This window comes from Pieris brassicae, chromosome 1 (genome assembly GCF_905147105.1).
Source record: "Pieris brassicae chromosome 1, ilPieBrab1.1, whole genome shotgun sequence".
Classification (NCBI taxonomy): Eukaryota; Metazoa; Arthropoda; class Insecta; order Lepidoptera; family Pieridae; genus Pieris; species Pieris brassicae.
The window spans coordinates 16059275-16077009 of record NC_059665.1 but is presented as its reverse complement, the minus strand read 5'-3'; the positions used below and the strand labels follow the sequence as shown (position 1 = coordinate 16077009).

Sequence of the window (17735 nt, the reverse complement as noted above, 5' to 3'; positions counted from 1 at the left end):
ACCACTGGTTTCCATACACGATAAGCGAAATACAATGTGAATAAATCCGTTGGATCAATGAATCATTATCGAGTCGCTAAACATTAAATGGCAAATAAAATGTCTATATCAAGGTAATGTGGGAGCGTAGCACGGGTAATTGTATAAAATTAATAAACACACTCGTAAAGATAAATATAAGTTTTTTTGTTGTTGTAAACAATTCAATATAAGCACTTGCAACAGAGATAGACGATTTCACATCGTGCACCGTGATAACAAAATAGTCAAAATACTTTCTCTCTACAGACATTAAATAAAAAGATGAGAGACGAAGCAATAGCACAAATCAAAATCACAAAGAACGTTCATCTTTCGTTCTACATTATCACCCGTCTAATTTGCACATTCTGGCAGTAGGAATTCGACTCAAAAGACAAAAAGCTTAAGAAATTGTATCTGTATAACCTACTTTCCATTCTACCTCCCTGTTCTGGAATTTTGCGAATATAAATTTTGTGATAAAGGATATGGCAATTTAGCTAAATTAAACTAGGAGTCGAGGAGCAGGTAGTCGATAGTCGAAACTTTCACTTTGATTAAATCAACATTTTTTGTCACGTAGAGAACAAGTGGCTAATCAGCTGCACATTATCAATATATGCAAATCAACAGAATGTCCTCTAAATGACGTTGAGAGCATTGAAGTATCTCAAATCATATATAATGTGTTATAACTTTATCTGAATTATAAGTAAAAAATATGAAACACGTTACAAATTACACTCGTATAAAGGAATCCAAATTTATTTTCTACTATCATTTTTTTATAATTTAAAATACGGACAGTTTTATGTACCAACGGTAGGTAATATTGTTACGAAGACGGGTCGACTGCAATGTTTCTAGATTTTTCCACTACTTAGAGAACTTTTCAGCAGGCTGTAATATGATTTCTGACCGTTTCAGGAGAGGGTCAATCACATATTAGAAATTTGTAATTTCCATAATGTTACCCTAGTTTTCAGGAAGCTGAAACCTTTTTTCAGTCGGTTTCAGAACATGTGTAGTCGATTGGTGCTGTTTTCAGGCGTTTTCAGGCCTAGGTATACCCCTTTGATGAAGGAATATTCTAGACCGAACTTTCTAGGTGTGAGACAAGGACGAAATGATACGAGAGAGAGAGAGAGAGAAGATCAGAACTTTCTCGAAACTAGACTGAGCACTCCAGAACGCCGTACGACAAGGACGGAGCAACGTGCGAAAGAGACAAAGAGTACGGACGTTCTAGAATTGTGCAATCGCTACTCAGTAGCAAGCCCGCCTAGAAAGTTCTCGAATATTGTTGAGAATTATTCCTAGGGATATATAAGCGAGCCGAAACGCGACTAGTCGTCTTTAGTTTTGAATGCGATAACAAGAGCGAAACACCGAAGAGATAAAGTGCGAATACAGTGAATATAAGTGATAAAGTACTGTGTGAAGTGTGCATAAGTGAAGTAATTAGTGACTGTGTTTTTGTGTGTTATAAGTGCATTTCTGCAATCAATTTGTGCTCATAAATTCCTCATTGATTTATCAAGAAATGAACCTTTGTAGAAATCTACGGCATTTTCTATCCGATCCCCTAGCTCGTAACATTTTGGTGTCAGAAGTGGGATAGAAAAATGCCAATTACTCCAAGGGAGAATCAAGAGGAGTCTGTGGCAGAGTCTCCAGCTGCGGAGGGAGTGCAGACAAGGGCGCAATCAGCGCGTGATGCCACCCGACGACAAAGTTTTGATGCGAACCGTGGGATGGGCGAAAGTAACGATGGCAACATCCTCCTTGCTCTGCAGCAAATGATGGAAGCACAGGCACGCCGTCAAGAGGAACAGACACGACAAATGATGGAAGAACAGGCACGCCGTCAAGAGGAACAGGCACGCCGTCAGGAAGAACAGGCACGCCGTCAAGAAGAACAGACACGCCAAATGATGGAAGAACAGGCACGCCGTCAAGAAGAACAGACACGCCAAATGATGGAAGAACAGGCACGCCGTCAAGAAGAACAGACACGCCAAATGATGGAAGAACAGGCTCGCCGTATCGGAGAAAAACTTTGTGACCTGAAAGTACAGGTAGATAAAAAGATCGAGAATTTGGAATCTGATATGGATTGTAAGCTATCCAAGCAGAATAAACGTATTCTTGCATTAGAAAATGAAATCCAATGCCTGAAGACCTCTGGTGTTGTCACGACTGTAGCCCCACCAGGAAATGTGAAAGTGATTCCCTTTGATGGTACAACGTCTTGGGGCGCGTACAAGCTGCAATTTGAGACTGTAGCACAGTCAAACGGGTGGACTGACGATCAAGCTGTTACCGCCCTTATTCTGGGACTGCGAGACGAAGCCCTCGCCATATTAGATACCAAGAAAGGTAAGGTGACGTTGAAGCAACTGCTAGATACCCTGGAATCACGGTATGGAGACTCACATTTAGAGCACGTTTACAGGGCTCAATTGAAGGATAGAATACAGCAGACAAATGAAAGTTTGCAAAAATGGGGCCTTGAAATAGAGAAGCTGGTAAGGAAGGCCTACGCATCCTCACCAGATGTTGCAGACAAGATGCTGGTTCAAGCTTTTGTCGACGGTATTCGAGACCGTGAAATTCGGATGGCTGTGAACCTCGGTCACCATAAGGAACTTAAGGATGCTCTTGCTCATGCGTTGGAGGTGGAAGCATTTTGCAAGGATCATCGACCTAACCTCATTAGGGTCACGGAAAAACCAAGTTCCCAACGTGGACCCACCTGTTACCTCTGTGGGGAAATAGGGCATATGAGGTTTTCATGCCCTAAAAAAGATCTCAGAGGCGAAATAAAGACTAGACGTGGGAAACCGGAAGCAGCGGGTGTGACTGCCGCCGAGCAGCGGCAGGGAAACGAGTAGAAGCCAGGACCACGGGGCGGGTGCTGGCCGGTTCTGTAAGGAAGGCCCCAAAAGTTATGATCACTCAAACTCAGGATGGGAATACCATTGTTATCGACGGAGAAGTAAACGGATGTAGGTGTGAGTTAACCCTTGATACAGGAGCTTCCCGGACAGTAATTAGATACCAACTTCTGAAGTCATTTTACAAAAGCCTTTCTGGTGGAAATGTACAGCTACTTACAGCTACTGGTCAGCACATAACCGTTCCCCTATACCTTCAAGATTGGCGGAAGATCATACAGACATAAGGTGGTTATTGCTGACATCGTGGATGACTGTATTATCGGTTTAGACTTCATGAAGCATTACAACTGTAAGATTGACTTGGAGAACGGCACGTTCAAGTGTAGAGATGAGGTAGTTTCTCTAAAAGGTAATACATTGAAGGGTGGGTACGACGTCTATAGATCTATCACTGAAAATAGTACAGTTAGTAAACGAGATATAGTTCAAGAAGTATTAGAGGGCTGTAAGGAAACCTTGTCGAAATGTTGAAAGCAAAGGAACTATTGAAGTCATTTTCAGACATGTTTGCTACACACGCTGGAGATCTAGGAAGGACAGGTGTAGTTAAACATCGAATTGAGACTGGAACCGAAAGACCGATACGTTTACGACCGCGACGAGTACCTGTCGCATATGAAAAAAATATAGACAAGATGATTGCGGAAATGTCAAACCATAATGTCATCGAATCATCTACCAGCCCTTGGTGCTCTCCAGTAGTTTTAGTCAAGAAAAAAGATAACAGTTTAAGGTTCTGCGTCGACTACCGTCGTCTTAACGATATCACAAAGAAGGACAGTTACCTCTTACCTAGAATAGATGACACCTTGGATACCTTAAGTGGGGCAAAATGGTTTACAACTTTAGACTTGAAAAGTGGGTACTGGCAGGTGGAGATAGACCCAAGTCATAAAGAGAAGACAGCGTTCTCAACTGGAAAAGGACTATGGCAGTTTAAAGTTATGCCGTTTGGGCTTTGCAATGCACCTGCTACCTTTGAAAGACTAATGGAGAAAGTACTGTCAGGACTGATAGGACAAGCCTGCTTAGTGTACTTGGATGATGTAGTCATCATTGGGAGAAATTTTAAAGATCACATACGAAATCTGCAACAGGTGCTCACCAGACTCCATAAAGCCAACCTGAAATTAAGTCCAAAGAAATGTTTATTTTTCAAAAGAGAAGTGAGCTACTTGGGTCATATTATATCGCAGGACGGAGTTCGAACAGATCCCGAGAAGATAGTTGCGGTGAAGGAATGGCCAGTACCTAAAGATAAAACTGAAGTCCGTGCTTTCTAAGGTTTATGTTCTTACTACCGAAGATTCGTGAAAAATTTCGCGGATATTGCAAAACCTCTTCACAGACTCACCGAAGAGAAGAGGAAATTCACATGGGATGGAAAGTGTGAAGTTGCATTTAATGAGCTCAAGAACCGACTATGTGAGACTCCGACACTAGGCTACCCGGAACATGATGGCGAATATGTGGTAGATACAGATGCCAGTGGAATTGGCATCGGAGGTGTACTATCACAGGTAAAAGGTGAGCGCGAGGAAGTAATAGCCTACTTCAGCAAGTCGTTATCGAAACCAGAACGAAACTACTGTGTCACTCGGAGGGAACTACTGGCTGTTGTGAAGACGATGCAGCATTTTAGTAAATACTTACTAGGTCGCAAGTTCCGTCTTAGAACAGATCATGCTGCCTTAAAATGGCTACTTCAGTGCAAGAACCCAGAAGGACAAGTGGCTCGATGGATCGAACAATTGCAAGAGTATGACTTTGCTACTGAACATCGCAAGGGTAGAGCACACGGGAACGCAGATGCATTGTCTCGTAGGCCATGTGAGGAAGACTGTAAACATTGTACAAGACACGAAGGTAGAGAGATTGCCCATGTGAGGATACTAAGAACGGATACCATTAGTCCAGATTGGTGTGGTAAATTAATTCAGGAAGAGCAACAACAAGACTCTGATATTAAACCAATTCTGGACTGGATGAAATCTTCAGCTATAAAGCCGCGATGGAATGATGTTGCATCTACTAGCACCACGACCAAGAGTTACTGGGCTCAATGGGATAGCTTAGTTCTCCATAATGGGGTGTTATGTCGCAAATGGGAAAACGCTCGTGGGGATGCATCTCATCTACAGTTAGTTGTGCCAAGATCCAAGATTCGCAACATATTGGAAATGTTTTATGACGGCTCATCAGGCGGACACTTAGGTGTAAAAAGGACTCTTTTGAAAATTAAAGAGAGATTTTATTGGATACATTGCCGCGAAGATGTAGAAGACTGGATTCGAAAATGTAAAGCTTGTGCAGCTGTTAAAGGCCCACAGACGAGAACTAGAGCGAGTATGAAGAAATACAATGTCGGAGCCCCGTGGGAGAGGATAGCAGTTGACATAGCTGGACCATTCCCGTTAACAGAAAAAGGAAATAAGTACATCATGGTTGTTATGGATTATTTTACGAAGTGGCCCGAAGTATTCCCTATTCCCAATCAAGAGGCAGTTACAGTAGCTGAGATACTTGTAAATGACGTATTCTCTAGATTTGGAGTACCCTTGGAAATGCAAATGATCAGGGAAGAAATTTTGAGTCTCTACTATTTCAAGAATTATGCCGATTAATGGGAATTCATAAGACGCGGACTACTCCATAACACCCACAGTCAGATGGAATGGTGGAACGCTTCAATCAAACCTTGGAAAGGCACATGGCAAAACTGGTGGACAACCATCAAAAAGACTGGGACAAGTATATTCCATTATTTCTAATGTCATACCGGTCTGCGGTTCATGAAACCACAAATGTTACTCCTGCTTTAGCCATGTTTGGGAGACAACTTAGATTACCAGTGGATATTGTAACTGGGCGACCACCTGACACACCGGAGAGTGTTACAGAATATGCGGATCTGCGTAATAAACTAGATGAAATCCATGAACACGTACGAGCATCACAAAGCAAAATAAGTGAGACTACGAAGATTAGGTATGACAGAAAGACGAATCATATAGAATTTAAAGAAGGCTCGCAAGTATGGATCCATAACCCAACAAAACGAAAAGGCAAATCACCAAAGCTTCAAGCTGACTGGGATGGTCCATACACGATAGTTACGAAGATAAATGATGTTACCTATCGCAAAAGAAAGTGGGTGGTTTAAGGAGCATACCGAAAGTCGTTCACATAAATCGATTGGCTCCCTATAAAGGATGTAATGATGCTCGGGACGAGCATGTCTAAGGAGGGGGTAGTGTTACGAAGACGGGTCGACTGCAATGTTTCTAGATTTTTCCACTACTTAGAGAACTTTTCAGCAGGCTGTAATATGATTTCTGACCGTTTCAGGAGAGGGTCAATCACATATTAGAAAATTGTAATTTCCATAATGTTACCCTAGTTTTCAGGAAGCTGAAACCTTTTTTCAGTCGGTTTCAGAACATGTGTAGTCGATTGGTGCAGTTTTCAGGCGTTTTCAGGCCTAGGTATACCCCTTTGATGAAGGAATATTCTAGACCGAACTTTCTAGGTGTGAGACAAGGACGAAATTATACGAGAGAGAGAGAGAAGTTTCAAGAATCAGAACTTTCTCGAAACTAGACTGAGCACTCTAGAACGCCGTACGACAAGGACGGAGCAACGTGCGAAAGAGACAAAGAGTACGGACGTTCTAAAATTGTGCAATCGCTACTCAGTAGCAAGCCCGCCTAGAAAGTTCTCGAATATTGTTTAGAATTATTCCTAGGGATATGGATATATATATATAAGCGAGCCGAAACGCGACTAGTCGTCTTTAGTTTTGAATGCGATAACAAGAGCGAAACACCGAAGAGATAAAGTGCGAATAAAGTGAATATAAGTGATAAAGTACTGTGTGAAGTGTGCATAAGTGAAGTAATTAGTGACTGTGTTTTTGTGTGTTATAAGTGCATTTCTGCAATCAATTTGTGCTCATAAATTCCTCATTGATTTATCGAGAAATAAACCTTTGTAGAAATCTACGGCATTTTCTATCCGATCCCCTAGCTCGTAACAATATTAATATCAGTCGTAATACAGCCGTGATAATAGTGACGTGAAAATTATTAATTTCCAACCAATCAACTTATTTCCTGCCGTTACAATTTAAATTATTTGCAATTAATTGTGAAAAACAATCTCGGAAATCTCAGCCTCTCAGTATACTGTGACCCTTGACCTACGCCACAGCAATGAATTTAAATGAATACGTATCACGTGTGCCTCTTACAGCATTTTTTAAAGATTTCATTTTGTACAAGTTATCTACATCATACGAAATATGTAATGTTAAGACTAACACCTATTCAAAATATGCCAATGGTACTGTCATGCTACATTCGACTTTAAATAATTGGTGTTCCATGTGTCTTTGCATCTAATATCCACCGTTAATTTCTATTAAAATATAATTAAAAATTGTCCGAATAACGAAGGTCATGACCAATATATACTATTAGCGTTGTTGAATTTGCTTTAATTTCGCCTGTTTTTATTTAAAATTGAATATATTGTAAGGTGTCTTTATATCGCCTTGCAGTTCGCTCTAGTATCTGGCTGTAGTAGTGTTATTAGACACTTTTTCATATTATATATCCAATATTAGTCAATTATGTTACATTTAAATTACTTCTTTAAAGATAGGCTATATGGTAATGCCCAATAGAGATTATTGGGCATTACCATATAGCCAATATTATTTATAAAAAATTACATCTTTCGAATGAAGTTTGAAGAAAAGTCAGCGAAAAAAAATTCTTAAATGGACAATTCCCACGAACGAATTATTACGTTATTGAATAATTCAATTTTGCACTGAAAAGCTTGTCAAGTACAGTTACATATAAGTTAGATAACGTGTTATCACTGTGTGTATTTTCATGGAGGCGTAGTCCGGAAACGCCTACAACGCATTTTTACGACTTTCATTTATCTTTGTAATTAGGTGAGCCTTCTGCCTTCCCGAAAGAATTAGCTGAGAATCGAACCTAGGAACTTCGTTAATGTCACTGCAACTAAGGGTGTGATTCAGAAACGAGGCTTAGCGCGTACCTCATATGACCCCCGTATGTCAAAATGCAATACATTTTTGACTTAGTCTCGTGTCTGAATCTCACCGTAACGGTAGCGATGGGATTCCTTGTATTGTAAAAGGGTCACGCATAGCATTAAGTTGTATGGCTTAACACCGCATCGCTATTTCTTTCAATGTCAGTGACAATTCTGCATTCGTGTCAAAGTGTTGCATCTCAAGTATTTCGCGACTTGCATTTTGTAACACCACCTATTCTTATACTGACAAAATTCGGTTATTTTGCCTCGGATTGCTATAAAGGCTTCAAAATATGCTGTTTTGGTAGTACCGGAGGTGGTTTCCTAAGTAGTAATCTTTGTTTTCGCTGTTTTTATCTCTTATTAAAAAAAATGTTAGTATAATAAGTAATTATTATTAACAATGATAAAAATGGTTTAAGTTTTAATATCGTTATTTAATCATGTCGTATATAGTTCACTTCATAGTACTTCGTATGTATTAAGTTTACCAACATAAATATCAATAACTCGTTATCAAGTATCAAAACCAATTAGTCTATTATCAAACAGCCTTGCAATGAATAACGGTTACAAGGTTTGAAGGCTCACAAAGGATCAATACTATTTCACCCGTGCGTAAGGTCACCGTGTGTCGATGAACTTCAATCTCGTAACCCTTGCTCCTGACTAGGTAATCATAAGTGCACTGGCTCGCTACATTGTGTTGCAAAAACACTGATAGTTTATGTAACAGTATTAAGATAAAATTTCTAAAACTTTGTAATTTGATTGATGTAAATATAAATTACGAAAATAGTTTTATTTTAATAATATTATTACAATACAAGACAGTAATAAAATAACTAAAACAGAGAAGTGTGAACCCTGAATTACAAAGGTCCTTTAAATCCATCTAATTTGACAATTAAACTGAACCGTGGGGCACTTCGTCTGGAAAGTTCCACTTTCGTCTTAGACATACTTATCCTATCGATCGCGGACCACAGGCGCCGCGGCAGTCCCAAATTAAACGTAGACTACAGACACACCGTTAAGAATTTCTCAAGGCTTCTGACACCTAAACATGAAGCGGAAGTTCCGAAAGGTAGATTTGCAAACCACGGATTTGAGTATTGCTATATAGTCCTTGAGGTATTCAAGGATAAAATTCGGCAATTGATTTGATGGCTTAATTCGCGTGATTTTCTAAATTTTAAGCGTCTAAACGCTAAAATAGGTTTACAATTGAACGTGTATTTATTACAAAAAAAGATCATAGTACAAAATGTATAAAATTCGAGGAAAACCTGGTTTATTATTTCTAGTAGTACAAAGAAGGAATAAAAATCAATATTTACAAAATAAAAAGTTAGAAACATTAGTTTGTAACTTAAACTATAACATTAATCAATTAAGAGGAAGGAAATATTAAATCATAACATATTTGCACAGACTGCATAGAATTTCTAACCACGAAAAAGGCGATATCACTAAACTTCCTTGATATAAACCCATAAAGTTTAGTTTTGCTATGAAACAATTCTTAATAATAATTTGTCGCAAAGCATTCTTAAGATATTTATGGAATCAATTTATTGTCTACCTATGTGTAGAAACCGAGGAAGAATGATTTAACACACAAAATCTATTTAATTTAAAACACATAATATTATTATAGTAGTTAAGAAGTTGGCGCAAAACTACCACCCTTTAACACCCTTATCTTTCATAGGCAATTCAAGGAAGACAGCGAAAAAGCCTGCAATCGGGGTCGCGTGGTTGAATAAGGCAATGACACCGATCCAGCGTTGGGTAATGCCAAAACTTGGCAACCATTATGTTACGTCATCAAGCGTAAATCGTGTTTGCGACAAAATAGATACATTGATAATTTAGCTTATGCTAATATTATCTATGCTATTTTTGGCACCATGTTTTATGAAATCTGTGTATGGCTTGTATGTGGCTTGGGAATTGTTTTTATAAATATTATTTTTTGCGTAGTTGGCAGTATTCATACTAGTTATTGAAGTATGTTCGAAGCCTGTTTAGTTTAATTGCAAATATAACAACCTTAAAATACTCCGCATTTATAATTTGTCTATTACCTTAATATATATAAAACTTTGTACGAAAGACTTTATTGGTGAATTTGAGTTGTAAGGCTCTTAATTTATCTTTTCATAAGTAGTTCACACCATAGACATTTTATTTGCAATGTAGCTCATTAAAAAAAAGGATATTACATACCTTGAACGCCGCTTTTATCTAGAAAATTACTCAGTTGAAACGACGAATTACTCGACGCCAAATACTGTGTGAACCTCTGAAAAAGAGAAAAAGTTTTAAAAAAAAATTCTTAATTTCTACACTATATTTACGGGCACCAATAAGTTCGTGGTATGCAGAGTATACATCAAGCTAGAAAGGCCCAAAGCGTGGCCCAATAGAGTAACTTTATAAAATAGTTTTATAATTGTGAATTCTAGCCCGGCATTTACGAACTAAACAAAATATAATAATATATAAACAAATAGTTGTTTAGTTCGTAAATGCGGACACCAATATTATGTTAAATGGTTTAATAACAATACTAGACTTAGATGTTAATAATAATTTATCATAAATATGTATATAACATTTCTATAAAGAAGAAACTAACACAAAACTGTGTAATTAAGCTTTAAGTTTAAGGATAACAACTTTTAAAGACATCTAAAAGATGATGAAGATATATGACGTAATGATTAATCGAGGTCATATTGAGACGAAAGTTCATATAAAAACATTAGCTAACAATATCGTAAAAGCTTCTTGACCAGTATTAATATTGCAAATCATATCGAAATCAAGTTGAAAGTATTATCAAAAGTGAATAAAGGTTTACAACGTGTCAGGAATGTTAAAGAAACCCCCAAAAGATTGTCTTTCGCTTACGCAAGTACTATTCAATTAAAAACTTCATTAAAAATGGATATATATATATAAATAGTTGATTACATTATTTACATCATACGATGTTTTAGTTGATGAAGAAGTTTTTTTTTTAAATTTTCTAGTTTTATAACACCATCATTTATTAGAAAAAAAAAACAAACAACTATTCAGATTAATGTTCACTTATGAATATAAGTAAAAATATGCTTCTAAATGCCAGTTCTCAAGGGCAGACGAAAATAACTGACAAAAAACCCTCAGTCGATATTTAAAATCGCCAAGGTTTTTTGTCTAATTCAAAAACATAGGAAAACTTAGTTTAGTAAATTAAAATTAAATATACTCGCTATACACAACAAATGTCCTGTGCCAAACTTATTGTTCGGGACGTAATGTATTTAGTACAGAAAATTTGATCAAATTAAACACACGGGTTAAAAATATCTTTATGATATTGAGTGGATTTCAGGTACAGGTGTTAAGGATAATATAATATTGATCGCAGGTGCGAATAACAGGTCGTTATGTCTTTATATTGATTGGGCATAAAACTCATATATTCAGGATGAAAATATTCAGAATTTTTTTGCAAATACCAGGTTGCCTGAAAGGGATAAAACTATATTCACAATGAGCGGGTAAAAATTTGATCATAATACGACTCGAATTAGTTAACTAATAATAGATTTGAGTCATAGCAAACTAGTACTGTCTCCCGTAAGTCAAAATCAAATATGACTTAGTGGAGTCAGACTTGGCACTAAGCCTCGTCTGAATCTCGTCCCTTAATGGCTTTTACTTTGACTGCAAATGATTCATTTCATATGATACAAGCAAGTTCCAGAATATAATCCTTTAAAAAATAATCAATTGAGATATATAGAATACGTTGAGTTATTTAAATAAAACCCAACAAAAGGCCACTAACACAAGCATCTTCAGAGCAATGATAGAGCTTAAAGCTTTTTGAGATATTGAGGTGCCGAACAAGTTATTGCTAAGTGAATTATACTGAATACTGTATCCTAATGTAGAGTTATTAGATTGTTTTCTGAAAGTACGACGCGTGTTAATCAAATCCAATACAGAACTAGCGTCCTTGACTAATTATCACTACACTAATTATTTATGCTATGAAAATTGCAATAATTTGAAAATTACTCAGAACATTGTTGTGATTTATTTTTGTACAAAGATTCCTAAGGGATTAGTAGCCCTTGGACGAGAGAGTTTTCTTGTATTCGAATTCAAAACTCGAAAACAAGATTTCTAGCTAAATGCTTTCTAGTAAAGTCGTAACGCATGTTACAGTGTATTAAAAATACAAATATACCATCAAAAGCTTAAAGTCAACAGAGATCAGAAAAGATCCACACAATATTTTGAATATATTATATTTTCGATTATATTATATAACGTCATGTCACAGACCGATAAAGTGTAAGATTTCTTTAAGTGGATACTATAAAATCTCCTTAGAGATACAGTAAAATGCAATAGTTTTGATACGAGCCACCTATTTTTTACACCAGCTTAAAGCAATATAATTTATCTATCAACACTGAAGTAGGCCATCAAGTTTATCATTTCTACGTGACATATTTTATTCAATACCGCTATTAAGGCTTCAATCAAAATGTCTCATTCATCTCCCGCCCCCACATTTTGTGTTTATTGGGCCGCTATAATTTTCTTCCAGACTGCAGGATTCTGACTTCAATTGGCAAGACTTATGTCTTTCAATGGAAATTCTACAAAGTTTGTGTTAAAATCATCTGTATTATTTAAAAACGTTTGGATATTTAAATCTTTCGTGTCTCTCGTAAGATAAGATCAATAAGAAAGAATGAAGCACAAACAATGTTTTTTTTTAAATTCAACTGCTATAACGCGTTCATATTATTGACATAACTCAAATTTTCGAGTGCAGAAGTAATCGTGGTCAGCGAGAGACAGAGTTTGTTACTTTTTTAATATTACGCCTCTAATACTTTTATAAGTAAAGTCATACGCTAACTTACTTCATTAGGCTATGCAATGTTACATTTTTAGTGACTTAATCCAGTGGTGCCTGAGCTATAAACACAAATACGAGTATGATGTTCATTAATTAGATAGCCAGATTTGAGCATTCTTCTCTCAAAACAAATTAATTTCTCGGAAAGCTAATCTACAACTTCCAAAATCTATTTATTCGTCAAGTCCTATGAGTCCAGATGTTTATTTTGTAGAACTGATTTATTCTACGGAGTACCCAACTACTGGGTGTGGAGTTTAGTAGTACTTAATAGCAATTTTTGGTAGGGAACAAGAGTTGAAACATAAATGGAAGGGAGTTTACCAAAGACTTTGTAGCTGTTAATTGTACATACCTAATGTTTTATAAGAGGAACTAAAGGAAATAAATTAATATTGGGCTTCTTAATTCCCACAGGAAACCAAACGGGATATGAGGTAAATAACATTATCATAATCAACAGATATGGGTTATTCTTAGCTAATTTCTACTTTACTGTCTTATCTTTCCATATAATACGATATAACAAAAAATATTTTTATGTATTTTCAGTTCACAAGTTCACAGTGTTTTTAATGAATAAATTTCTGGATTGCTAGTGAGAAGAAATATTAAATTACGCTACTATCTAACGCTAGACAAAAAAAGTTTGGCAATTATATCGTTTCGACTAAATTTATTCTTAACATTTATAAAAATCACGATGGATACATTAAGTTGTATACCATTATATATATAGTTTATGGTTTTAGAAATTCAAACAATATAGTAAGTAAATTTCAGTAAATATAAAACCTTATCATATATTCAAGAGCTACGCGCTATGGCAATTAATTTTATATTCAATCGAGCACATTCCTACATAACTACACGTTATTGTACTGAGTTCCAACTTTTAATAGGAAACGTTTTTCGCGTCACAATAGAATCCAACCATTGTCACAAATGTCATACTTCGTTCAAACAAATTAAGAATCGAATTATGTATCTTTTAAAATATAATTATAGACGAACTTTTATATGTATAATGACAACTCAATCATCCCTAAATTGTATTTCCAATGTAATTCTGTTGCCCGCTACATATTTATTATGTCCATAGATCACGGCTACATTACTACAAGTAATGATAGTATATATAGTACAACACAAGAGAACCACTTGTGTCAATAAAGAATCGCTATTTTTGTTGAGTCCAATATCCAATCTTTTAACTTACGTATTATACAAAGTATGAACTAGCTGATTTACTTTTGTTCAAAAATAATAATAATCCATTACGTACTTTTCCAGGGATCGCGAAATAGGAACTAAAATTGCTAAGGTTTCTATGAGATCTAATCAATCATAAGATGCATAACTTTTTTGTAAAATTGAACCTCGAGTCTAATGACATAATTATATTTCTAATCTGACTCCTTATACCACACGATAATAAACACGGAATAAACACGGTTCAGCAAGTAAGATAGATAAAACATTGAAAAGATAAAGAAAATATGAAAAAGGGAAAAGCAATTCAACCTTAAATACAATCAACATGTAATATAAATTTAGGAAACAGAATAGTAGCTACATGATAATAGAAAGTAAAATGTTGTATTACAGAGCTTTATAATCCTTTAATACGGTATTACTGCAGGGCAAAAAAACTCACTTCATTTCCATATGCTAGAAGATGATGCACTGTGATAAGGGCTTTATATACCACCACCCAGTTAGTGTTCTGTGTCCGCTCAACTAGGAGGTTGGCAAGCTGTGGTATTGACACATTTGGCTCATTTGTGCAGTGGACTAGATCTGGAAAGAAACAAAAAAACCATATCATTATTATTTACTTATTGTCTCCTTAAATATTTAAAAAAAATCTAATTACAATAGGATACATCTAGTTGTAAAGTTGTTATAGATGTTGAATGGTGCTTCCAAATTAATATATTTTTAATAAATACTCCATATTTGACAATTTATGTTAAAACAAGTATTTTAGTGATTATTTTTAGACTCTTATTGCATGTGTTAAATCTTGCTTTAGTTCAGTTTTTAATGGTTACCTCAAAATACCTAAAACCCATTTCCATGTATTAATTTTCTCTGCAAATAAACAGAGCAGTGAAATTAATTGAATCTTATTGGAGGTCAGACTCAAAGGTCATAGAGGTAACTTAATTATTAATAGCCGAATGCTCTTGGCCATTATAATATACTTTCAATTAATATTCTTAACTCTGTAGTTTTAAACAAGTTGACGCTTGCGTCTCTATCTATGTAGAAATAATTAATCAAACAATTAAAGCTGTTCTCTGTATATTATAGCAATGTTTTATTTTACAACATTTACATTAAAATATATTCTTAGTCGGAATTGTGTGGCCTGGTGCCCATATTCAAGTTAAAGAGGTTCTATTGTATAATGTTTTTTTGTTAAATATACTCATAGAAATGTCAGAAATTTAAGGTAATAATTATTTAAATATGTTTCAATATATGTTTTTTTTAAATTCAAATGTATATATAATAATGTATGTATAATAATGTGAGTATTATAAGTGCTATATGTAGAAACTTATTTGGTACACCCTTATCACCCTTTAAAGATAACAGAGGAAACAATATTTCAAAGTATATAGTAATAATTGTTTTTATATATTTCTGAAATACACAAATATCTGCAAGATAAGAGAGGAAGTGACAATGTCTGCTCATTTATCATGTTTCACTACAATCACGCCGAAACAGATACATAAACACATGGCTAATAACAATGTATTTTAAATTATATTTGGTAACATGTATTGCTAATAATATATGTTAAGCTCACCAATAATACTGAAACACACATTATTTGTTACAGTAATTGTACTTGTGGAAAGTCCAAAAAAAAATTGTATACATTCACAAGTAATAAGAAATATATTCTCTTTCACATGTACTCTAGTCACTAAGTCATTGCTTTATCATATTAGACTGTTAAATTAAGATTCAAAGTATAGAGCACATTAATGCATAAACTTTATTGGTAATTTTGACGGAAACAGGTAATTAGCATTCTGCTACTAACAACTTGAACTAAAGATTATGTGCCTAATCAATTAAAGGGAGTGAGATTGAATAAGTATAAATTATTTTGATATTTTCATGGATGACATTGTTTGTTCTTGTTGTATTAGTGGGAAACTTATACATTAATTTATGCAGTTAGAGCAGTTTTTAATTAAATAACTTAAACTTATAAACCTTAATCTTTGAGATAACATCATTTTAATAAACATCAGCATAAAAAATACTGTAATTATATAAATGCATGATTCGCGACTAAAAAAGATTAAAAAAAAATCTGATAACATATGATGATGATAATACATTGTTTGTTAAATTATTAGGAAAAACCATAATAAAAGGAAAATACAAACTTTTCATGGTTTCTAATAAATATATTAAAGGACCTTTGTTTGGATTAAATTGATATAACTTTTCATCATAGCATTTTATTATATCATCATATAATGATTTTGTAGCACTTGAATGGTTAAAAATTAAGTAGTATTTGTTAGATAATGATTTAATTGTAACTGCTTATCAGATGTGGCTTGGCCCAAAGCCTCAGCAGTATTTTTAGATATATTGGATCACTCTAATAATATGATATAAAGACACATTTCATAATCTAAGGTATTATGTTTAAAGGTTGGAAGGTAAGTTAGTACCTACAATAAGAACCCTTAAAATTTGGTCGATACTTGATGATCCGGTAGATAGTTACACTTACACATTGCTAGTAAGCAAAAGCAATACTTACAATCTAAATGTTTCTTTTTCGGTGCAATCATTTCTTCGGTTGTGGCCTTACATACAGATTTTGCTAAACCCTGGCCAGCAATACTATGGCGTGCGGCTAAAAGCCTATCGTTTATTGTCTGTCCCGCCATCATCACGCTAAGTCCTGACATAAACTAGTTATAGAAACTCAAAATCACTGACGATTACTTTTTCATGAAAATTTCTAAAATTATTACAGGACGATGACGAAAAAAATATGTCACCGCCCCCCCAACTGGCACTATACTAAATCCAAAATGGCTGACGAAGTCAACCATAGACGGTAGAATGATAAAATACTTTTCTGACTTATATACAAAATATTGCCATATTGCAATATGTCATACGTAGCTTGACAATAATATATGATGGATAGGTAGTGATTAGTATATTATAATAGATTACTCTCTCGGAGTAAGTCATTGTTTATATCATGTTAATATGTTATATAGTAAATAATTAAAAAGGAAAGAAATCTTATGCACATTCATTTTGTAAAACACCTTAAAATAAAATTATAAATTAATAGTACAAAACATTTTTTGCTTATATGTTTGAAGACAATTTGTTTACTAATTTATATAGAAGTAAAATTAGTGTCGGATCATGGGTTCAGACGTATTTACACACGATCATGACACTATTCATAACTGGAGCAAAGTCTATAGTTCTTTAGGGTAGTTTTTACTTTAGGTTGTTTGGTTTAGTTTGGTTAAAATAAAACTTCCTAATAATTCGTTGAGAAGAGGTGAAGATGGAATGTGGAATGTGTTTAATTTTTAAAAACTGTAGATTTATATACAAAAATTATCCTACCTGGCCACTAGTGGTAACATGTGGTACCAAGATGCGAAGGGTGCGTAGACAATAAAATCGAGGCGCGGCAAAAAGTTTTCCTAACGGTAACGCAATTTACTGTTCTTTTCAGA

At 35.0% G+C, this 17735-nt stretch overlaps 1 protein-coding gene across 11 annotated transcripts in view; it reads right to left on the bottom strand.

Moving 5' to 3' along the window:
• The window catches only part of LOC123715826 (phosphatidylinositol-binding clathrin assembly protein LAP), a 31436-nt gene extending 14372 nt beyond the window's left edge, over positions 1 to 17064 (bottom strand). For 8 of the 11 annotated variants that reach the window (XM_045671152.1, XM_045671161.1, XM_045671188.1 and 5 more), the window contains exons 1-3: positions 16787 to 17064; positions 14645 to 14787; positions 10284 to 10359 (exon numbers count right to left, since the gene is read on the bottom strand). In XM_045671152.1, the coding sequence (XP_045527108.1) occupies positions 10284 to 10359; positions 14645 to 14787; positions 16787 to 16937 (370 nt within the window). In that variant the 5' untranslated portion in view covers positions 16938 to 17064. The remainder of the gene's footprint in view (positions 1 to 10283; positions 10360 to 14644; positions 14788 to 16786) is intronic. The other 3 variants (XM_045671209.1, XM_045671217.1, XM_045671226.1) reach the window with 2 other exon arrangements.
• Positions 17065 to 17735: the final 671 nt, after the last annotated feature.